The sequence below is a fragment of the Poecile atricapillus genome, chromosome 2 (genome assembly GCF_030490865.1).
Source record: "Poecile atricapillus isolate bPoeAtr1 chromosome 2, bPoeAtr1.hap1, whole genome shotgun sequence".
NCBI classification, from domain to species: domain Eukaryota; kingdom Metazoa; phylum Chordata; class Aves; order Passeriformes; family Paridae; genus Poecile; species Poecile atricapillus.
In genome coordinates this window covers 130,533,156-130,556,870 of record NC_081250.1, presented here as the reverse complement: position 1 = coordinate 130,556,870, position 23,715 = coordinate 130,533,156, and the positions used below count along the sequence as shown (strand labels likewise).

Here is a 23,715-nt window from a genome sequence, read left to right as displayed (position 1 = left end):
TCTTTCTGCAATCCAAAGAAGAAATTCTACTGAAAAAATGGCAGAGACTTCATATTGTTCTTTCAGAAGCAGTCTGAAGAATGGAGTGTCCCCAGGCACACTTAAAACCATATCACAGCTTCTTCTAGCAAAGAATCACCAGACTTCAGATATGCCAAATTTTGCCAAGAATTCAAGTGACTCCTCATCTCAGTCCTGTGTGTATTGATGTTTGGGTTTTTTAAACAGGAATGCCTGTATTTTGATGTGCATATTTTAATAAATATTTTGAAATTTTTCTTTAAATAGTGGATCTTCTCCAAGAAACTGACTGTGTAGGATAACAGCTGTTGGGCTTTGGCTCTGGCCCTGGAAGCCAATTTTAGAATCCAGTTTTGTGACAATCTAATTTTGAAAGTCTCATTGTTTCATACAAATTATAATTAATTTAAACTTCTTTACAGGAATTATATGTAAATATGTATTGAATTTGCAACATACATATATATATATATAAATATAGATATCTTTATATATCTATGTATAGATATATAAAGATATACATATATGTATATATCAATGTGTATATATACAGTATATTAGTATTTTCATACAGAGGACAAACCAAAGCTTTGCAATCCACCTTTTATCAAAGGACATTTCATTTTCTCACTGGCCTTCTGGTGATCTTCTCACCGTGGAAAAAAAAGTGGAGTAAATTGGTTCCATACCAGACTTGCAGAAAAAGGCAAGTCTAGTCCATGATAGAAGATGAGATGGAGAAAAGGATTTGTCCTTGGAATGGCTCTCTCTGGCCAGCAGCCACAGGTAATTTCACTGTTAGAAGCAGTTGCCTGGTCAAAGGTGGAAAGAAAGAGATTCCCAGCCATCCCTGGATGAAAACAAAAGCTTCACGTACCGGCATTCATATTTTCTCCAAAGGTCTACACAAAGGAAGGGGCTGTAACAGGGCTGGCTGCTGCAGGCACTGGAATGGCATCCCATGGTGACCCCTTGCCGCCTCAAAATTAATCCAAACTCTGTGCTTCTGCCTTCCACGAGGAGTGGCTGGCCATCCAGCTGGACGTCACGCATACAACCTGCAACAAAGCAAAGGAGTATGCATAGAAGCACATTAAGTTAGCTGCTTCCCCACCTCAAGCCTTGTCCCCAGCACACAAGCAGGAGAACTTAGAGCACTGCAGAAAAAACTCAAAACATTGTTTAAAAATATCCCTATACTATGCAGTTTTATTTTAGGAGAGCTACAGAACATGCATCTATTGTGCTCTGGTCAATCTACAGATTGGCAGTGCTTCTCCAGGAGAGCTGCACTGGACCAATACCATAGTTCAGCAGAACTGTGCTATGAATTAGAACAATTCCACTAAATTAATCTAGATTTGAGATATAATTTTAAAAGTGGGGCTGAATAAAAAACAACAGAATGGAAAAAGCTGTCTTCTTGTTGAACCACAAAGTTACAGCACTCAATCCCAGGAAATGGAGAGCACCACAATTTGCCTTGCAATTCTTTCTGCTTCTGCCAAGAGCTGTTTTCCCTGTTCCTTAAATCCTTCTGAGGCAAAAAACAGGAGTGAAGATCACACCACGAGTACACTGCTTGAGGCATGGGAAGCCCTGACCTAGTGGAAGTGCCCCTGTCCCTGAGAGAGGGTTTGGAACCAGATGATCTTTAAGACCTCTTCCAGCCCACTCTATGATTCTATGAGATAAAAAACTGAAGTGCTGTTTGTTTAATATTTACAGGAAATCTCACAAGATACAATGGCACATTGGGTTGAACATTGAATTCCCCAGTAAAGGAAGTGCATAGTAGTCCACATGGGAATTGTTACCTGGGTTTTAGACTATCCAATACACTCAAAGATGCCACTTTCAGGCTTTAATTCCCCCCCATTAGGAATCCATCATATCACTTACCTTGGAAATCACTCTCTGAGTGACTGGGAAGTCGGTTTCCTAGCACAATGCTTGCCCAATCCATTTCAAACCATCTATTCATACCCAAGACAGAGGTGACTTCTTGATCCCCTCCACCACTGTTAACACGCAGGGTAAATTCATTGTTGTAGCGCTCCATGGTCAGAAGAACCCACTGGCCATTGTTTATACGTAATGTTCTCATTCTCAAAGAGTGATTTTTGTCCCCCAAACTGAAGTTAACACTAAAGAAACCCTCAACCACCTAGAAGAAGACGATAAAGACCTTTAATACCAGAAATGCACTTCTAAATGTTATTACACAGTCCTGCCTTAAGAAATGGATCTGAGTTTTTAAAATGGAAATGGCACTCTTGTTTTTAAGTGCTTTATTCCCAGATAAAAGTTACCACAAGAAAACGGCAGGTGTAAGAATTATAAACTCTTTTTTTTTACAGGCCACTTTTCTAACTCACATGAACTCTTTAATCAGCCTTCTCCCTACTGATATCTACCTCTAAGTCTTCCCAGCTGACCTTCCTGTTTCAATTAGAATAATTAGCCTCTCTCTAGCTAGTATAGTCCAGACAGCTTTTTTCAACAATAACAAAAATGTAGAGGCAAGTTTTACAGACAGGGAGATATAGAAGCCAAGGGAAAAAGCAAGCAGGGCAAGCAGAACAAACTTCTTCATTCACATGCACCACATTGATATTTTACAGGCAGTGCCAACTAGAATTTATACCATGAAAGAGCGATACTGAGAAGGACAACACAAATGAGAGTAGCTATCCTCATATGGAAAATTTTTTCTCTTTATTACATTACAGAACAGATGTCTTCAATGAGGAACTGCATCTTTTTCTCTCACTGTGGTGGTCCATGACAAACAAGGAGCACTCAAGCAGAACAGCTCTGCTCACCTCCAGTTGGATGTATCCGTTCCCATCTGCAGAGGCCAAGCTGAGAAGGGTGCTGTGGGAGATTCGGGTGCGCACCATCAGCTGGATCCGAGTGCTTCGCGTGCTGAGGATGCTCCTGGGCTCATAATGGATCCAGCTGTCCCTTCCGAAAGCCCATTCTGGAAGAACTGAGCACAGCACACAAAATCAAAGTGAAAACCTCAGAAATGTCTACTCCCTCAGATTTCTGATTTTTGAGAATTTACTAGCTCTGAATGTCAGAGTTTTAGTTCTTAAGGAGTTTTGGCAATACAATGAAGCATCATGCATAAAGCAACCTCTGTCCCACTTTAAAGGGAATTAAGAGAAAACCAACAAATCAGAATTTAAGCAGGAAAGGGACAATTAACTACTATCAATTGCAGTCTGCCTGTTACAAGTATATGTTCTACCCAATCACTCCTACACTGTGCCCAAATAACTTTTTTTTTAAAAAATCTGAAGCATATTTTCCAGTAAAGAAGCTCAGGTTGATCTGAAAAATAGAAAAACAAAACAACCCCCCCAAAAAAACAACCAAAGAAAAGAATCAAATGTTTCTTTCAGTCCTTTAGTCCCGTGGTTAAAACCCCCACTGTTAGAAAATGTATGTATTATTTCCCATTTCAGTTGGCACAAGAGAAATCCTGAGAGAAGGCACAGGATTTTTTAACCACATAGGGAGATTAAGCTAGTGTTTATTATCCTAACTAAAGAAAATGCACTGAAATTATTTGTTTCCCTATCCCTCTGAGGAACCCAGGGTCCAGCACAGAGTTTGATGAAGTTGCACTGCACACTTCTGTGGAAATAGAGCACCACTAAACTACCCAGGACCTGATGCTCTTTCAGAGAAGGCTCCTGTTTCAGTCTCATTAGCTGGCAGCAATTCTAGATCTGTTTTAGGCCAAGCTTAGCTGAAAAAAAATAAATTTCTTTTTACCAAATAAAGATAGTTCAAGTTAGTTAATAGACAGGACAGGCACTCATCAGATGTCAGTGTCATGCAAGCAGAAATCCAGGGAGTATCCAGCTCATCCTGGGGCAATTAGTTTGGTTCCCAGGACATGAAATATCAAATAATCAAGAGACTTAATTTCTTCCTTTCACTATTGTCTTCTCTCCTTTCTTGAAGCATGTTTTCTTTTCTCCTCTAGCCTTCACCCCCACATTATTGTTCCTAACCCAGTTCTCTCTTGTTCACTATCTCTGCAGCTACATGCTTTAGCTGATGAGCAGGCATGAGTTTTCCTGGGATGCTCCAGTGACTCCTATCCTCAGCTGTCTTCTCCTTGCTGTGAACATGTTGCAGTCATTCATAAAGCTGCACACCAACTTTTGTAAAACAATATATTAGAAGAAGCTGGTGCAAATCAAAGTCTATCTGTTACATCAGGATATGACTTATGGATTTTGAACAATTACTTCCGAGCCCCTGGTTTGTCCTACAGTAATGAGGGGTAGAACCAATACATCAGCTGGGCTTGTGAAACAGCATTTCAAAATAATGCAAAACAGAGCAGGATTTGAATCCAGGCAGATGTTTATAAACCAGTATCATCTGTCTGTAATACAAATAGCTTAACAATATTAACTGATTTTGTGGTCATTATTAACATCTTAAACAGTGAATGCTCCAGGCCTAGACCATGCCAGTTACAATTCCAATCCTCCCCCTCACTGGACAGACCGGGCTTCCACTGAGTAATTTACTGTCACACTTTTTAAATCTTGTGTGGCAGATGGACAAAGAAGAGAAGGTCTAGCTGCCTGCATAGGGTATTATTGTTCTCTATACAAGAAGAAAAATTAAGTGCATTGAGCTGAATGGATATGCATAATGCACCATTGTCCTGTTCATTAATTCCAGCATATTGATCCAACACTAGCTTGCAAGCACTCCTTTCCAGCTGCTCACTGCTGCTCATCCTCATCTGTGGCTCACTCAAACCACAGGACTGAGGGGATAATTCTCTTCTAACAAAAGCCTCTAGTTATGGACTGGTGTTCTTTACAGACTGTTATGATCATTCACATCATTTGTACTTTGTACCTAGAGGCAGGTAAAGTCCCAATAAACACCCGTCACTCACTTCTGCTTGACTGATGAAGGTTTTAAGATAAGGAGGACAGAGCCAACTTCAAGTGTATATCTCCTGTACCCTGAACATGGATGTGGACTACTAAGGGTTAAATAATTAATTTCCTAAGTTTTTGAATTGTGCTAAATGTTTCCACTTTCTTACAACATCTCTGAGGTTTTAATTATCCACCATGGGAAGCTTTTGTTCTCTGATACATATTTCATTTTTGACTTTGAGCAGGATAACACATTTGTTGCAGCCAGCCTGATATTATGCCCCCCACGTATACTCACTGCTGTGGTCTAGGGGCATTGCTCATCTTGGAATTTGTTCTAATGACAGATGCAAATACAATGATCACGTTTTATTAATGGGAAATGGGGCCTGAAGATAACAAGAGGGTTATGCCCACAGACTTCACATGTTCATTAAATTTCATTTTGTGATCAGCATGAGCAGAGGAAAAAGCCACAATGCAGAACATTTCCCCTTTCACCACTGAGAAATAAGATGGTGATAAAAAGGATGAAACAACCTGACCACTGCCCTACCCTACAAAATAAAGCACTTCTTGATATAACCCTCATCCATGACATTATTGAACAAGAGTTAGTAGGATCTTTACATCTTTGAAGATGTAAATCATTCTCAGAGTAGAGCATAGTGTTATTATTCTGTTCAGTTCAAACTCTTGGCAGTATGACTTTGAGCACTGGAAAAGTGTGTCTGATGCTCCCACAGATCCTCACCACCAATTTCTCCCCAGAATTTGCAGTACCTTTTTCACATGCTAATCCAGCATATCCTGGGGAACAGTCACAGTGAAAGAAATCCCAGCCACCAACACATTTGCCATGGCTGCCACAGGGGGCCATCCCACCACTCTGACACATTTCATCCATAAGGACACAGCCAGGAACACTGTTCAGGGACTCTGCAGGGTGCTCTAAATCATAGACCTGGAAAAGGTCAAAGAAACCATCACAGCAGGTGCCTACAATTATCAGCAATAAACCCAAAACCGATCTTTGTGGCCCTACCTTACTATCAACAATGACATTGCGTATGCAGCCCACAAACCCTCTGAAGTTCCTTTGTGAGTCACGGTAAGGCAAGGTCTTCTTAACTCCACCCAGCTGCAGGGGCTGATGGCCACTGAACAGCCTACTCATGCTGAAGAGGAGGGAGGGAAAGAAAGAATTAGTGGCATGTAAAATACAACAGCTTAGCTGGTTTCACCATCCCACCCCTGCCTTTTTCTGTCGCTCTTTTTAGTTGTGTTTCAATTTTTAAATTTTGTTGTTGTTGTTGTTGTTGGGTTTTTTGTTTGGTCAGTTGTTTTTTGACGTTTGTTTGTTTTTTGTTTTGTTTGGGATTTTTGGTTTGGGGGTGGGTTTTTTGTTTGTTTTTTATGTTGTTGTTTTTTGTGGGTTTTTGTTTTGTGTTTTGTGTTGGTTGTTTTTGTTTTTACCTTTGAGATCCCACAATCTCTCCAGAGGCTTCACAGGCAGACAGATCCATTTGGGAAACCTTAGTGACACTGCCATTATCTCTAACTGAGACATTCACACAGTTGTCAAGAATCAACTTCACTTCCTAGAAAAAGGCATTATTTAAAACAATTATATCCAGAGACAGCATATATTTTAATTGTTTATTTTCTTTCACTTAGCAGAAGGTGGAATAATAGCCAGCAATTACAGTGCAGGAAGCTTTGTTAAAACAATAAAATACTCCATATACTAATCTGGAAAATTATTGCACATGGCATATAACTAAAGAGCCACACAAAAGAAAGATCTGACTTTGCCATGACCATGCCAAGTCATTGACATAATAGAGAGAGCATGGGACATTCTTGGAGTTTTCTGCAATATCAACAGAGAGATAACCTAGCAGAGCAGAAAGTGTGTCAGGCTGCATCCCAGATCCTGACATGCCCTTCAGCTTGTCTTATGTGGGAGAGAAGGGGGAACCTTGCAGATGCCTTCAGTAGTGTTATATCAGCAATATATTCCCTGTACACAAAAGCGCATCTACTCCTTTGTGTTACACATCTGAAGTCTCTTGGTGGGTGGGGCAGGGCTTCTCACTCAGATAAAGTAAAAATATTTCACTCAATCACATCAGAAAGCATCTAGCCCCTGGATTATCACAACTGTCTTTATCTAAGCAGCAGGCAGGATAACTAAACAAATGAAATAACATGGCCAGTTTCATAACTAGATCTGACTTCTCCAGGTCTTGTTCTGCTTCACTGCATCAAGACTAAGAGGATGTCCAAACTGACAGACTTCTCCCCCTGCTGTTTCAGAGATGATGGAAAATGGATTGATTGATTGATTGATCAATTGATAAGAATTCTACAGTAGGAAGGAAGGAAGGATATAACTAGCTATATATTTGGAAGGTATAACTAGGTATATGAATTAATGTTTACACAGGACTACCCATATTTACACTTGCCTTTCCATCATTTATAATTTTAATATTGTGCCAGCGGCGATCTGCAACGTTAACTTTTTGTGACAGCTGCAGGAAAAGCTCACCAGAGCTGTGGCCCACGGTCAGTGACGGGACACCACCAGAGAGTTCTGCAAAGGAAAGACTCTTACTGGATCTGCAGTAACCATGTTCCCATTCAAATGAAAATTAAATAACTGTTGCAGTAGGATGTTAGTTAGAGAAGATCTTTAGACAGCTTAAAAAACGTCCAGTTTCTAACAATGACACAAAAATATGAATTAGGCATACTAGCAAACTACTGTGCATTTTCCATATTCTCCAAAAGTAACTTGCTGAGCCTTTTTAAAAATAAAAAACCCAAACCTGTGAACTAAGTAGAATCCCACCTTCACATAAACACAAATACTTTATAAGGTGCTAACCTAAAGCAAGGAAATTTTCCTGTTCTCCAGGCTGCCCTTGTGCTGCTGGTCCGTGGTACAACAGAAGGCCATCAACAACTTCAGTGATAAACTCTAAGGAGATGCGGCTCTCAAAGCAAGGCTGAAGAGGAGGGAACCAAGCATAACCATGGCCTCTGAAGCTGTGTTTTGTCTGCTGGCAGTCTGGTCCATGAAAATTTGCAGCACATTTACATCTATTTGAAAAAAAAATAAAAGCAAATATCCACCATACAAACAGAAAATGCAAAGGTCTCTTCTGACAACAGAACTCTCCATTTTAAACACAGGACTCCATGTTCCCTAGGCCATAGTAGAGATAAAGCATTAGCAAAACTTCTGTCAAAAAGTGTTTTGACTTGTTCGTACAAACAGAATAAAAATTTAGTCTATATTATAATACGTCTATGCAAGGATATTCTGTGAGTAAATGATGGACCTGTTGTAATATATAAAGCCCATGAAAATCTCATACCTCTTCAGTATAAATAAAGAAAAACATGCTTTTCACTAGGGTTAGTTGTCAGCTTGTCTGAAGACTTTATAACGCTGACAGAAAAAGCAAAGGAAACACAGAATCATAGAATGTCAGGTTGAAAGGGCCTCAAGTATAATTTGGTCCAACTTTTCTTGGCAAAAGAATGATCCTAGACAAGGTGGCCTAGCATCCTGGTAGTTGAATCTCAGAAGCGTCCATTGTTGGGTAAACCACCACCTTCCTGTGGGGATTAATACAATGGTTGATCATTCTCATTGGGAAAAAAGTTCTTCTTGTGTCCAATCAGTCTCCACAGGAGGGTGTGGGAAGGCAATATCACCCAGAAAAAGTGGGGTGTGGCAGTCACAGATTTTGATGTCTTCACTCCTATTGCAAGGTACTTGTTAGTTTATTTCTTTTACACTATCAAACAAGAGAGGCTTGGAGTTCTTCCCTTAATACTCTGTAGAAAAAAGTAGCCATAGTATGACAGTAACAGAACCTGTAAGTGGGAAACCAAAGGAACAACAGAAATGGGCAGAGGGACTGGAAGGGAGATCAGCTGGGCTCCTTTTTCCCAGTTTCTGTTTCCCATAGATTGCTAGTACCTCTGACAGCAGAATGAGGGGGTAGGATGCAGGAAAAATGACACACAAAACTACTCAAAATGGAGCAGAAGTAAAGACAGCTCAGAGCTGGACAAATGATAGGTGGCAGAGGCTATCTAGAGTTTCTGGGCAGCAAGGTTTCACTGTCTGATTACACTTGAGCATCAAGAAGAACTATAGCATGACATGAGCTTCTGTAGCTTCAGTCTGAGTCCTGTCAGCCCTGCCCTATGAAGATGGTGGCCAGTATTTCTGCTTTCCTATATTGGGATGATTATTTTTAAACAAACATGCTGGAAGCCACATTTTGGAGGGGGTTCAGGCTAATTCTGAGCTAGTACAGTCCAATCATTTTTTTCATCTTTATACTATATATGTTATGCACAAGATCTCATTTTTGGAGAAACAAATGAGGCAAGGAATGTGGGGAAGAGGTTATTAAGTGACATAAGAGATGTGATTAAAATGTTAAACAGCATTAAAGTGTTTAAGGCAGTCTGCACAAACTAAGAACATTTTTCAGAGTAGCATTAATGGAACTGGTGCAGCCTGGAACATTCCCAAGGTTTTCCTAGAGACTTTGTTGAACACAAAACGTATGTACCTGAGAACAGAGGTTCTTTGGCAAGACCTGTATGTAAAGCCTAACAAAACTTAGATCTGCCACAGTGGGAAGACATGCAATGATGGTTCCTGAAGCTTTGATTCATCCTCCTTACAGTCTGCACTACATGCATTTTGTTTGCACCTTGTGAAGCTTTACCAACCTGTAGCCCAAATCAGTATTCACACATGTGCCACCATTGAGACAAGGGTTTGTCTGGTATGAGGAGCAGGAAAGATGAGGATTCTCTCGAGCAGCACAGCCACACACAGCATGACTCAGGACCGTCACAGACACCAGTGAAACACTTCCAGCTGTGGTTATGGTTGGTACATGGTTCTGTTCATGCTTACTGATGCATCCGCTGCTGTGAGTGCAGTCTGCAGTCACACATTCATCAATGCCAATCTGGGTGATATTTATCTCCAGAATGCTTTCCAGCTGAATAAGAAGAAGAATTAGTTGCATTCATATGACTTTTCCTCAAAGCTCACCAATAACAGCAATGAAAAGCTCAAGTCTTATTTATTTTCAAAACTGGTTGCTGTGCCAATTCCTCCCAATGTCTACCTCACCCGATTCAGCCAAAGGCAGCTCAGTCTGGCATCTGTTAAGGCCAAAGCCTTGGAGTAAGTCAATTATAGCATGAATAAGTATTTCAAGGGCAAAAATACTAACAATATTCATTAGAGACTGAGCAGATAAATTTTTATCACTAATGGTTCTGATGCATTATTTACATGGCATCTGAACTATATTTTTAATCTGAACTTAAAGATACTGGGAATTGGCACTGCATAGTGAAGAAATGTTTCCAACAGAACAAATAATTTAACTCCTTCAATGTTTTTTGTGGGTTTTTTTTGTTTTGTTTGTTTGTTGTTTTGGTTTGGTTTTTGGTGGTTTTGTTGTTTTTTTCTGCTAGAGGGAAAGGAGATTTACTAAATTTTAAACATGTATTTCCAACCTGGTTTTGTACTGGAGAGTGGCTCTTTTACTACTTTGCTCTCATAAATCTAGAAACTTAAAACATTTGACTGGTTTGGGAGTTTCAACTAGAGAACCACAAGTTGAAACATTAAAGCATCATGTAGAAGGGCAACAGCAAAACACATTCTTTATACAGTGTTTCACAGACTTTTCAATAGGAAAAACATGTTTACAGTCCTAAAATCATATTGTGTTTAGGTGACTTAATATGCATTTAGAGTCTGGCTTTCAAAACATTTGTATTTGAAACTTTTAGTTTTTAATTTTAATTGCAAAAGGATTGTTTGATTTTACTGATTAAAACTATCTATTTTTCTCACACATTGCTCCCTCTATCATTCTAATTGTTCACATTCACTAGGCAATGGACATTACCTGAGTAGACACAAGGAGAAAATGCTGTGGTTTCATACACAGGATGGATACTTACCCAGGCTCTGGAAGCTGCTACATTGCCATTAAGTTTTTCTGCTTTATAATAAGGTGGACCATAAACTGCAAACCAAACATCAACCCCTCGGATTGGACTTGGGCTATTCAGCACACTGAAAATGTGAACATTTTCCAGTTGAACTGAGATAATTTCTGAAAGCAGCTTCTTCATCTGGTAGTATTTACTTTGTTTTTCAGGGGACTGGGATATGAACTCCTCTGGTGTGATACCTGTAACAGAAGTTGAAAACTTGACACACATATTTCTTGCAACTGTTGTAGCAATAGAAAAGAGAAGCATCACAGAATAAACCGTAAGGTTGTAGAAAATGGACTCAACTGAAAGTTCAGGAGTATTTTCATTTTTAGGCTCTGAAATTTTCTGTGCTTGCTTCTGCTAAATCTGTGTGTTCTGAAACTTTTTTGACTTTTATTAATTTCCAATTTTTTAAAATGTTTTTTTTTAAAATCAAAAACATGTTTAAGAAGACTTTACTATTCCACAAAGGTTGAAAGAATTTGGTGAATTTCAGGCAGGCATTTGTTCAAAGAAAATTTTTCTTTTAATATATAAGTTGCTGAGGTTTTTAGAAGTTGGTGTAGAAATCAGACAACTTTTCCTTGCTGTCTTTTTTTCTCCATAGATGCAGCATCAGAGGACCATGTAAAGATGCATTTTCAAATCTTTACCTAGAAAATTATTAATTCTTATCCCATGTCCAAAAGCATTCTAAGCAGAATTCTGAGTATCACAGCAATAACATTAAAGATACGGACCATACTTTAGCACATTGCTCACCTTTTATTCGTACAGAACCAGCATTATGGAGAGCATCATCTTTGATTTCCTTCACTATAACCTTTACAGTCGAGATAACATCTGGCCAGACTCCATCAATGACTCTAACTCTTATGTTGTATGTTCCCGGTGGGGTTCCTTCTTTAATAGTCAGCAAACCTGAGTTATCATTAAGGATAAAGTACCTGTAATAAGAGTTAAGCCAAGGAACAAGCTATGAGAAGTTCAAAAGCTACGTACTAATTATCATCACTGAAGGTTTTCCTGAACCACTTTATCAAAGAAAGCAGATGTGTTCCCTCATGAAGAGACAGAGCAGAACAGAACTTTTTTTAATTGTCTTCTGTTGGCTCCAAATGACTCTTCACTGGTATATCATGAAGGTTTCTTCCTGCTGCTATGCTGTATTAACTGTGTAGGAAGACTAAAGCTGCAACAGCCATAACTTTGGAAACAGCACAAACTCCTAGTGTAGATACATTCACTGAGAGTGGCACCCCTGCCAAAACCTCTGTGTGATGTACATCTCAGCCCCAGTCACAATCCAGACACTCCCAAGTCTGTACATCTAGTACAAATAAGGTCTTAAAAGCTATGGTGACATGGAAACACCAGGAGCTTGGGTGGAGGAATTTAGAAGTTAGTAGGTATGTTTCCTGTAGTGGCTTACTGATACAGATTATGGTAGGACTCTGAACAGGAATTAAGAATTCTGGCCCATGAGGCAATAGGCAACAGGCTGATTTGGCATGCAGCATTATTTGCTGCAGCCTCACACTCAGAAGGGCTTTTGGAGATCTACACACAGAAGTGTCTAACCAACAGAATGCTTTTGTAATCTTGTTTTCAAAACAAGTCAGTGTAAATATTTGCTATGATTTTGTGTGTGCTCAGTTTTCCCATGGAATTTATGCAACTCCTATTTTTCTCTCCAAATACCTTGATGTTTTCCCTTCAAATTGGTAGATTTTGCGATCCCAGTCATCAGCATCAGGGGCACTGACCTGGCCCAGGACTGTCGTGGGGAGAATACCTAGAACAACATAGCACACAAATGGCACAGTCAGACCTCTCACATGTACAAACACAGGTACTGGTCTAAACACATGTCGTAAGCCTAAACCTCTAAAAAATAGTTGTAGTTCTCGACACATGTGCACCAGTTCGCAAATGCCACGTGGTACCTGGCTTATCACATGTTTGCTGTATGATTACATGGATTTAATTCTACAGGTGGCTGCAATGAAAAGCAATGGGAAGGAAAAAGAGAAAAGCCACCTCTGAGAATTTTCACTATTTTATCTGTACTATCCAACCAACTTATGAACTGGCATAGACAGGAATTGGTGTTTGTCAGGATAAACAACCAAAATGCAGGCTGGTTTATAAAGGGCAAAAAAACAATAGCAATTACAGCAAGACAGAGAAGATGTCCAAAATACAGTGACCAGGCTTATTTTGAGTAAATGGGGTGAGATGGAAAGCAGCATGTACTCTGCTGGCTTTGCATCTTCTCAGCAAAACCAACAAATTAGTATTTTCTGGATTTAAAAATTTACTTCTGAAGGAGAGGTCATAGTTACCTGAATTCATAAACCTACTGAGTAAAAAATCAAGGATACACAAAGAGGATAAATGTGGGACTTCACTGTGTGACAAGGAACAGCACAAATACTGACAACCAAGGAACTGAATGCAAGGAGAGAAAACTGTGCCTCTCTGGCAACTGTGGTGACATTCATGGGATATTTTGCAGGAGACAGTATACAGGATGCCCTGGTATTTGATTCCCACAGGATATGAATGCAACATACATTGTGATAATATCCTTTTGATTCTGTCTATCCTTTATATTTTAATTAATCAAAGACCTGAGGTCTTGGATAGTCCCTCCCAGAAATTAACCAATGTACCAATGATTTTGAAGAAACAACTAAAAGGGAATTCAGGCTTAATGAAAATGTTTAGTATTTAAGCTACAGGCAGAGCTTCTCAGCAAATAGAAACAGACATGGTTTCAATTTAACAATAAGCTGAACTTGAGTAATCATACAACAGGCAGTACGTTTCAGTACAAATAAATGTGAGCAGCATCTACTCAGAAGTAGTTCCTAGTGTGCCACAACAATCTATTTAATGTGCTAGCAAACCATAGCACACAGAACACTGTAGAAGAGGAAGGAATGCCCTGAGACAACATGGATGCAAGCATCCCAAAATATTTTTACCTGTGTGGTTTATTTCCCTGATGGGCTTATTATGGGGGATCATGATCATAATATGAGCAGATCACAAGAATACTGCTGCCTAATTGCCAAAGCAAGAAGGGAAAGACAGCTTCTCTCACACTGCGTGCAGCCAGCATTCACAGAAAATTCCCCCATAACAGCATTTTTCAGCTGAAGACTTAGATGAATGTTTCAGCAGTTTAAATACGAGTTCAGTTTAAGTGTATTCACTAAAATTCAATTCAGTCTGGAGAAGGAAAAAGGTTTAAGGAGGAGAAAGAAGGTTCTCAGCAGTCAGACTCATCATTTGTCAGCAACATTATGAACTTTGGTACCTTTTCTCCGCTGATATGTTAATGCTGCTGAAAACTGTGTCTGAAGCCAAGAGATCATTACTCAAGTTTGACAGAAAGATGCTAAGAAAAGCAGCCAGTTATGCTCCTTCTTCAAGGCTGGCTCACTTTCTTTCACAAATCAAGTGGCCCAGGGTCCTATACCCCACATACCTACTGCTCTCTGTTGGGGTTTAAGCAGACTTCAGTAGCATCTCTACTAACAGCTTATGTGGAAGAGGACAGAGTCCTCCTGTAAAACTTAAAGCTGCTTCTTTTGACCTAATGTCACACTTGAAAGCAAACATAAAGGAGTGATTTACCATCGTAGCTGTAAATCAGACATTCCATGTAGCCAGCAGAATGCGGGTGGTCATTCTGGTCCCCGATGTTCACAGTCAGTGTGTTGGTGGAGCTCATGGGTGGGATCCCACTATCTGTGATCAGGATGGGTAGATAGAATGCCTTGTACACTTCCCTGTCAAAAGTACGCAGTGCAGTGAGCATGGCACTTCCATTGTGGAAATCCTGCAAGCTGAAGCTGGTCAGGATATCGAAATCACCGAGAAGGCGAAAGGAGAAAGGTGCTCCGTTAGCAGCAGTGTCTCGGTCCTTGGCATACAGCAGTGTGGAGGTCTCATTCATTGGGACAACCTGTGGGGAAGCTGTGTTTTCCCAAACCACCGGGTTATAATGTGCCTCGAACTCTGGCCCATTGTCATTTACATCCTGCAGAGTCACTAAAACAGTGGCACTGCCAGTCAGAGGGGGTTGTCCCATATCAGTGGCAATGACAATGAGTTGGTACTGAGCCATTGTCTCATGATCCAGCACTCCTGCAACCATCAGCCACCCATCACTAGCCAAAGAGAACTGGCAGCCTGGATCAGACTTGTTTAGCAGGTGGAAAGAAAACCTCCCGTTCAGGCCAGAATCAAAGTCAACAGCAGAAACCTGAATAACTTTGGTACCAACTGGTACATCTTCCCCAAGTGCAGACACTTCATAGAACTGGGGATAGAATACAGGAGTATGATCATTTGAGTCTTCCACGTAGATCACACAGTGAGCAATGCTGAAGAAATCCATGTCCTCTGCTTTCACAGTCAAATTGAATACCCTCTCATGAGGCTTCTCAAAGTCAATTTGCTTGCGTAGTCGGATAAACCCACAGTTGTTGACTTCATCTGTCTCTATGGAGAACTTGCGGTCATTGTCCCCATCAACGATGCTGAACGTCACCATGGCATTTTCTCCCTCATCTCTGTCCACAGCAGACACCACCATCACCTCAGTGTTAATACTTGCATTCTCAGAGACAAATGCTGTGTAAATCCTTTGCAGGAAGACTGGAGGGTGGTCGTTTACATCAGTCACCAAAATAGTGGCGGTGCCTGTCCCAGTGAGCCCTCCTCCATCTCTGGCCTCAACCACCACTAGGTACTTATCCTCCTTCTCACGGTCCAGGGACCCGAGCACCGTAGAGATAGTGCCACTAACAGAATCAATGGAGAACAGGTTCAAATTAATTTCATTTTTGACGTTCTGAATGATACTGTATGTTAGCACAGCATTTATACCGGCCTTGGGGTCATCGAGGTCCGCCGCTGTCATTTCCATGATAGCAGTGTCAGCTGGAGAGTCCTCAGGGATATGGCCGGTGAAACAGCCATCCGACACACAGAGGAAAAGGGGTGCATTGTCATTCACGTCCCTCACTTGTATGATCACATCTGCAAAGCCAGTCAGTCCCTCTCCGCCCTCATCCGTTGCAAGGACAAGAAAGCGCCACGTCGATCGCTTCTCTCGGTCTAACCTTTTGTGTGCGCTGATCTCACCTGTGTTCTCATTGATGCTGAACTCGCTGCTGGCTCCCTGTCCGTGCAGGGAATAGTTAATGGCATTCTGATCTGCTGCTTGGTCAGGATCTGTTGCAGAAACCTGGAACAAGCCATGGCAGGCAAGTGTTTATGTTAAAAAAAAAAGGGAGATCACAGTTCTCTTCTTGATGGCAGCTGCTACAGTGCAGGCCAAATGAATAGCTAACATTTTAACAGCAACCATCTACTGGTTTGAGTCACTCAAGTACTCTCAATTAACATCATGCACAGCCTAGAGAAACAAAGAGAGGACATTTTGACAGATTAATACATTCTATTTCCCAGTATGTTTTGGGAAGAGAAAAAAGTGTAGGAAGAATCAAGTGAAAATAATAACAGTTCTGCTGAGCAAATGTTTCTTGTGAAATTCTTTGGAGCTGAAATACAAAGGTAAGCAGAGGCTGGTTCTCTCTGAGTGAACAGACTACTGTGAGAACAGGCCATGCATCCAAACTGATGATCAGCACAGGCCAGAGAGAGCTCCCAGCTCCTGATTTGCATCCAGGGATTGTCTGGGAGATTACCAATAGTTTGCCCTATCAAGAACTGCTCTAACAACAAAACAATGAAGATGATTGAGCTGGAGTCAAAGAACAGTCCCTGGTAATGTTTATTTGGTAGCATAAATTTAACCATTACATGCATGAGGTACACATGCCAACCATTCTGTGCTTATGCTGTTACTCAAAATGTGCCAAATCTTCTTTGTAAAGGAAAGTTATCACATTTTTCAACACTTAGAATCACAAAATTTTAGAATCAGTTTGGAAAAGACTCTTAAGATCAAAACCAATTAAGTAAATGTTATTTATGTTAGTCAAGACAGCAAGTCATGCAAAATTACCAGGCTTACTTTATTCTGTTCTTTACAGAAAGTTGCTAGCTAAGTCTTCATACCAGGCCTCACCCACCCTAAATAAACTATCTTTTTTGGATTTGTGTAAATGGATGGGATTGAGCCGAACACAAAGCCAGGTTTTGCCCTGCTTTGTGGAAACTACTTTACCTTTAGGACAAGTACAGGCAGATCTGTGAGCTCCTCCAAGACACTGCCCTGGTATTCATTCTGAGTGAAGACTGGTGCTTCATCATTCTTATTGACAACATTGATAATGATAAGAGTGTGGTTTTCCCATTTTCCATCAGAAGCTACAAGCCGGAGCTCATAATGTTGTTCTTGTTCATAATCCAGAGGCTGAGCAATGAAGACAGTTCCAATCTCAGGTTCCACATCAAAAACCCCTCTCGTATTTCCTGAAGTGATCTGATACCTTAGTTTGGCATTTGCACCTATAAGAGAAAGAAACAATTGCCCCCTTTGTTTACTCTATGAATGCTCAATCCAGCTATGCACAATGGGCATGTATCCAAAAGAAACCTTATTTTCCCAGACTGTTGTGGTGTGTGTGTGTGTATGTGTGTGAGATAAAACATAAAAACATACACAGAATGATCTGTGTATGTAATTTGAAGGTTTTGTGTGTGGTAGATGGGAGGCTGGATTTGCATTTATATTCACAAGTATAATTTACAGACACAGACAAGCACTTGTTTATTGATAATAGAGAAATTGTGTGCCTCTAAATTATTGTGAATTCATTTGCCAATAATAAAAAAGTAACATGCTATGAAAATACAAGAAACTGTTTTTGCTCAGTGTTTCCTAAGCCTCTCATTTCAAATGTCAGTATTCCTTAACTTTTTTTTTTTTAAACCACTGGGTGGTGCTAAAATATAACAGAAATCCTCTATTTTTGAGCAACATTCCACCTGTGCAACAGCAGTTGTTTGATTGCTGCAAAACTTTTAGGAAAAGCAACAAAACTTTTAGGAACAGCAACAAATAGTTTAGTGCTTTCTGTTTACTTATTTGGAAAGGTAAAAATTACATTGCATTCCAGTATACAAAGTCACTTCCTAAATTGAATAGGTGAACTGCTAGAAGCAAAAAGAACTTTTAGCTTTTTAAGTTGTGAGACAACTGCAGATGAGAAGACTAGAGCAATATGGATGGCTAGAAAGTGAAAAGGCTGTGCTCAACATTAGTGCTTGGAAGGACTTGGCTGCCTTTGCAGCAAGAGTTTGAGCATCACAGATGGTCTCTTTACACCTCCCTCAGCGGCACTAAGAGGCACAGGCATTGCAGCACTGCCACAAAAAGGAACAGCCAGCTCTCACCTGCTCCGAGCAACACGTCTCTCTGGTTCTCAGTTGGGCTCTGTCACCAGCTTGCCTTCTTTTAATCAATGGATTTGTTTCTCTAGAGCAAGTTGAGCTGGCCCAGCTCACAAAAGTAACCAAAATGCAAAGACGGGGACTGACTAGTGGTACATGCTGTTGGACAGGCTCTGCCCATGTGGTCTCACCACACTGTAGGGGCAGCTTCCCACCATCAGAGCTGCTGTCAGAGTGTGACACAGTGTGACACAGTATAATTAAAGAAAATGCTCACATGTGCCCTGAACTTCTCTCCCCACTTTTACAAATGTTTGAAATGTGGAACTTCTCCTGAATACAGAGAACTTTTGGTCCATGAAGGAAGTAGCCCCACGTACAAACACACATTAACACTAAAAGGACTTTAAAAGACATGCAGGGCCCACTCACCCTCATCTTTGTCATCTGCTGTTGCTGTCACAACAGGACTTCCAACATCCCTGTCCTCGTCTATGCTGACCTCATACACTGACCGAGGAAATGCCGGAGCGTTGTCATTCATGTCGCTGACAAAAATCCTCACGTAGGCTGTGTCTAACAAGGAGATGTGAGAGGAACACGCAGAGTAGAAAAGGCAGACAGCTCACATACCTGCCAAGCCTCTGAAAGTTAAAAAGCCCAACATAGAATTCCTTCTTAGTTTTACCTGTGTTGGGCTGCCCGTGAACACCAGGTCTAGCAGATTCTGATAAGTCCTGAGACTGAACTTCAATCAAGTAAGAGGCTCTTTTCTCTCTGTCAAAAGATGCCTGGGTGGAAATAACTCCTGTCTCAGGTTCAATGGTGAAGAACTGATAATCTTCATTAGCATCTTTTAATATTAAGTAGTGAACCTAAGAAAGAAATAGTTAAAAGATGTTACATTTTCAATTTTCATTTGTATGTTCAAGTGCTGTGACCTCCCCCTTCCTCAGTAGCCTCCTGGTTCTGTCTGCAAAGTAGCAACACCCTGAGGAAAGACAGATCATCTAAACATAACTTTTATAAGTCTTTTGTTCATTTTGATATAAAAAGTGCAGAATTCTCAAAGAGAAGAACATCTGTCCCAGTGATATCAAGGCCCCTCAACCCCAGTATCTAATCTCCAACAGTGGTCAGTAGGAGCAGTTAAGAAAGATCATGAATGACAGAAGGAGAGAGAATGTGTGAACTGGCATTTTCCCTGGTGTCTCCTCAGCTTCTAGTAATCCACTGTGCTTCTGATCTCAAAAAAAAACAAACCAAAAAACCAACCAAACAAAAAAAACACCCTAATAATTTGGGTCTTGTGCAACATGACTGCATAAATGAAAACAACCACCTAAGAAAGCTATTCACATTTTCCCTTTTACAAATGCTGTTCTCTGGAAAAACACCATTTCCATCTTCACCCTCAAGTCATGCCCAGAGCAGCACCAGACTGTTCTACCACACAGGCTGCTCTTCAGAAACTGCAAAATGACATTTCCAGAACAGAAGATCTCCACTAGCTAGAGTTTCTTCACTGAGGACCTAGTAGGATTTTTAGAAATTACTCAGGAAAATGCAAAGGAAATGAGTAATTCCCTTCAGAATTCTGCTTTTTCTTGGGGTTGGCCATTATTACTACAACAGGCAAATGTTGGTTTGACCGATAATGGTATTTAATTGACCACATTTAAATGGTTGTGAATAACTGACAATAATCACTGATGCTCAATTAAAAAATGAGCTAAAGAGCCAAGGGTTTGGAAGCATGTCCTGCAGCCACATCCACCCGTCTTGTCATGGAAGCAACCCTAAGAATCATGCAGCAGTGCTTTGTCATGGTTGCTGGACCAGGATGACCTGCCACGCTGCAGGACCCTGAGATAAAAACCACATCTTCTCAGCCTGCATCCCATGTGCTGTGCATCAGCCGTGAGAAAGACAAACGTTTGACAAGTCCTGTAAGAAGTGCTGGTGGCTCATTACCCTGCCATCTGCTGACTGCACATTCTCACTAATTACAATACTACAACTTAAGTATCGCCAGGAAAAGAGCTGGATTAAGGTCAAACCTCTCCATGCAGGCCAGAATCCAAGTCCATAGCTAACACCTGAACCACGGACGTGCCAACATCAGCTCCTTCTGGCACAGACACCTCGTAGTTAGAAGACATGAAGAATGGAACATTATCATTGACATCTGAAAAAGGAGGTGATGAGGATCATGGTAAGAAAGTATTTGAAGACATTTTTGTTTAACGTGGTTTTTTCCCCCCTATTTTTATCTTGCTTGGAGGAAGAACTTACATTGTTTCCTATTCTCATGGTAGCAGTCAGGAGGCATTTTATAGACACTGGGCAGTTTCTGGGAGATAGTGGTTTAATCCCAGCTGACATACTGGCTAATGATTTGACTATAGATATACTAAGCCCATGAATACCAGGACTGGGAGGGCTTTCATCCACAGCTAAGTTACTGAAAAAGGTTTTTTCTTGTGAGAAGAATGAAGTTTCTGCCAAATTCTGGTACCAATGCACTACTTTTCCCAAAGGAAAAGCCTTTTGGGGCAGGGTCCATAAGTCACAATGAGGCTCAGACCTTGTTCTACAGCCTGAAGGAGTTTTGCATTGGTGGATTATGAAAGACAGGATGATGCCATGATAAAGTGAAGCATGAAAGTGGGATTCCTTTTCAAATTACTGCCACCCCATTCTCATTTCCACGGTGGTGGGCAAGACAAATGTTTTTGCTAGAGAGTTCACTTACTCATATTTTTATCTGAATGTCTAAAAAAAAGTAACTCCATTAATCCTGTAAAATGCAGGGATTAATGCATTTACAGTTTTATGTGGATCTACAGGAACAGAGCATTATGAAAAGATCCTACTATAAGGAGGTTTGGATCAAATTTTTGAAAATTGCACCTATCATAAGGACTCTTGCAATTTCATTTCTATAGTTTTAATCTCAGTGTGCAATGAAAAATTCTGAATGCAACAAAAACCCCTAAACATATATCAACACAAACCCAGCCCACTTGGGCTGTTTCTCTTCCTATAGCACAGACCATTTCCAGTAATACTCATCTCCTTTCAATAGCTTGGGAACAAGTACTAGATTTCTCCTCCCTTCAAAAGGAAAATCTTTGTAATTACCTTTACAGAACCAGGAATTAGTGCTGTCTAAACATTCAGATAGCCCATTTTCACAGTATCACATCTCCACATTTGATAGTTGTACTTTAGAATTGTCCCAGACAGACCTTTTTAATGACTGCAGAACTTTTTACAGTATATAAATACACAAAGCATTCTGAGGTGGCTTGGCATTTCACAGATGCTACCTTAATTTGAAGCATTATACTAAAAATAAGAATTTGTTCTGAACAGCAGCAAAGCTTACCTGTTATATTCACACAAACAGTGGCAAAGGAAGCTAAAGGAGTCATTGCTACGTTTTGTGCCCGGACTGTCAGGGTGAAAAACTTAGTTGTCTCAAAGTCAAGTGGTTCAGCGACTAGAAGAGAAGCAGATCCATCAGCTCTGTTTGGCTTCAGATAGAAACGAACTGGCATGTTAGTCTCTGGAACTTGACCCTCCTCCAGATTATACGTAACCCTGGGATCACCAAGAGGGGATGTGGCTTTGATGGTCTGAAGAAGAAAAGAGCCACCACATACATTCATGAAGCACGGGGTTGCAAGTGTTGTGTGTTGAGTTTGATGGCAGAAACATACATACATGTACATTCTCCAAGAACACACATGCCTGTATGACTCAGGTAACAGACAAAATAGAAACATTTACAGAGCTGAGCATTATTTTACAATATCCAGGTTTGATTCAGGTGTTTAATCAACAGGAAATTTATCTGCCTGTAAATGTGCCAAGCCAGAACTGCAGCACAGCTAAAGGAAATCCCTCCTCTCTCCTTCCAAAGCAAAAATGATCCAGACCATTTCTCCATTGAGCTGTACATTTTACACAGCACGTTACAGAAAAAAAAATCCCAAATCCTAAATTGTTTCCAAATGCTTGAATATTGCTTGCAGGAGGAGGAAGGCAGGAATTATGTGGCAATATATAGAAGGCACTGGCCTTAAAGACTAAGTATGGGTTAAAAAGGAATTGGTTTGAGTTAGAAGAGTCCAAAGCAAACTATGTCACTCCATGCTCTTGTGCTAAACTGAGAAAAGCTTTAAGAAAGACACAAGCAGATAGCACAGCCCACTGAGGATGGAGGAGTTGAGGAGCTGGCTCTTGGAGGGAACACTCAAGGATTTTCTTCTCTGGCAGTGCACAAGTCTTGTTCCTGTGGAAGCACACCTTGAGGGCCTTTAGCGTAAGAATTCACTGGGAAAAGTGCTGCCAGCTGAAATGCCAGCCTATTCTGTGACAGGTACACCTGATAAACTTTAACAGGTGTACAGCAGTGAAGGCTCACGAGGGAACAGGGCAATGCAGTAAGGCTGCAGAGCGGGCACTCGCGTACTTCTGACTTAGAGCATGCAGAGGAAGAAGTGGAAATGAAGACGGAGGGCAGTAATGACGCTTTTAACATACCACAATCTTGGTGTCACGAATGGTGTTTTCGGGGATGGTTACCCAGTATGTGCTCTGCTCCCACTGGGGTGGCTGGCTCAGTGCACTAGTGACAGTCACCGTCAGCTCCACGGTGCTGCTTCTGTTCCCGCCATCTGTCGCTACGATATAGCGGCTAATGCGCATTGCCTATGAAACAAAGACAGAGCATACTTGAAAACCACTTTGTACAAACCAAGAGATTGCAATTAAACCTCTGCAAGGGATTTGAGGGGTTGGAGTCTCACATTACCTGGGGTAGTGGGCAATTCACATACACCCAGCCTGTGCTGGGGTTGATCTGGAAGTATTCCAGTTGATGTTCTAACATTGAGTAAGTGACAGCAGCATTCACACCCTGGTCACTGTCGTGAGCTGCAACTCGGAGGAAACTTGTCCCCACCGGAGTGTCTTCACTAAGGAAGTCTTTGAAAAGACAAAGGTATTGTCAGCAGGTCTGCTCTGGTTTATCAGTCTGTATTTGTAAAGAAATACCCCTGTAAAATGTCATTGTTCCCTTCATGGGAGATTAAACATTTCGGTACTGAGGCAGGCAATAAAGTATTGTCACCAACAAGTGCCTATAGTCCTCTTTGAGCTTCCCCTTCCCTCTCTGCTGCCACACTGGGTTGTTAAGTGAGCTGCTGGTAATGCAGATTTACTGACATTGCTGCTGCCAGCACTTGTGCCTCTCCACGGCAGCACTGGCAAGCCCCACAGAGGCTCGCATCCCACTGCTTCGGATCACAGCCCAGCCTGCTGGGCT

At 40.9% G+C, this 23,715-nt stretch overlaps 1 protein-coding gene across 1 annotated transcript in view; it reads right to left on the bottom strand.

The window, feature by feature from the left end:
* Positions 1-23,715, bottom strand: part of LOC131576749 (neural-cadherin-like) — a 40,082-nt gene that overhangs the window by 3,176 nt on the left and 13,191 nt on the right. The window contains exons 10-29 of the mRNA XM_058833746.1: positions 23,203-23,375; positions 22,932-23,099; positions 21,772-22,021; positions 20,441-20,568; positions 19,069-19,255; positions 18,813-18,956; positions 17,212-17,495; positions 14,649-16,266; positions 12,705-12,798; positions 11,766-11,950; positions 10,965-11,197; positions 9,708-9,985; positions 7,837-8,051; positions 7,411-7,542; positions 6,420-6,540; positions 5,989-6,121; positions 5,727-5,907; positions 2,847-3,013; positions 1,924-2,188; positions 899-1,079 (exon numbers count right to left, since the gene is read on the bottom strand). Coding sequence (XP_058689729.1) covers positions 899-1,079; positions 1,924-2,188; positions 2,847-3,013; positions 5,727-5,907; positions 5,989-6,121; positions 6,420-6,540; positions 7,411-7,542; positions 7,837-8,051; positions 9,708-9,985; positions 10,965-11,197; positions 11,766-11,950; positions 12,705-12,798; positions 14,649-16,266; positions 17,212-17,495; positions 18,813-18,956; positions 19,069-19,255; positions 20,441-20,568; positions 21,772-22,021; positions 22,932-23,099; positions 23,203-23,375 — 5,137 coding nt within the window. The remainder of the gene's footprint in view (positions 1-898; positions 1,080-1,923; positions 2,189-2,846; positions 3,014-5,726; positions 5,908-5,988; positions 6,122-6,419; positions 6,541-7,410; positions 7,543-7,836; positions 8,052-9,707; positions 9,986-10,964; positions 11,198-11,765; positions 11,951-12,704; positions 12,799-14,648; positions 16,267-17,211; positions 17,496-18,812; positions 18,957-19,068; positions 19,256-20,440; positions 20,569-21,771; positions 22,022-22,931; positions 23,100-23,202; positions 23,376-23,715) is intronic.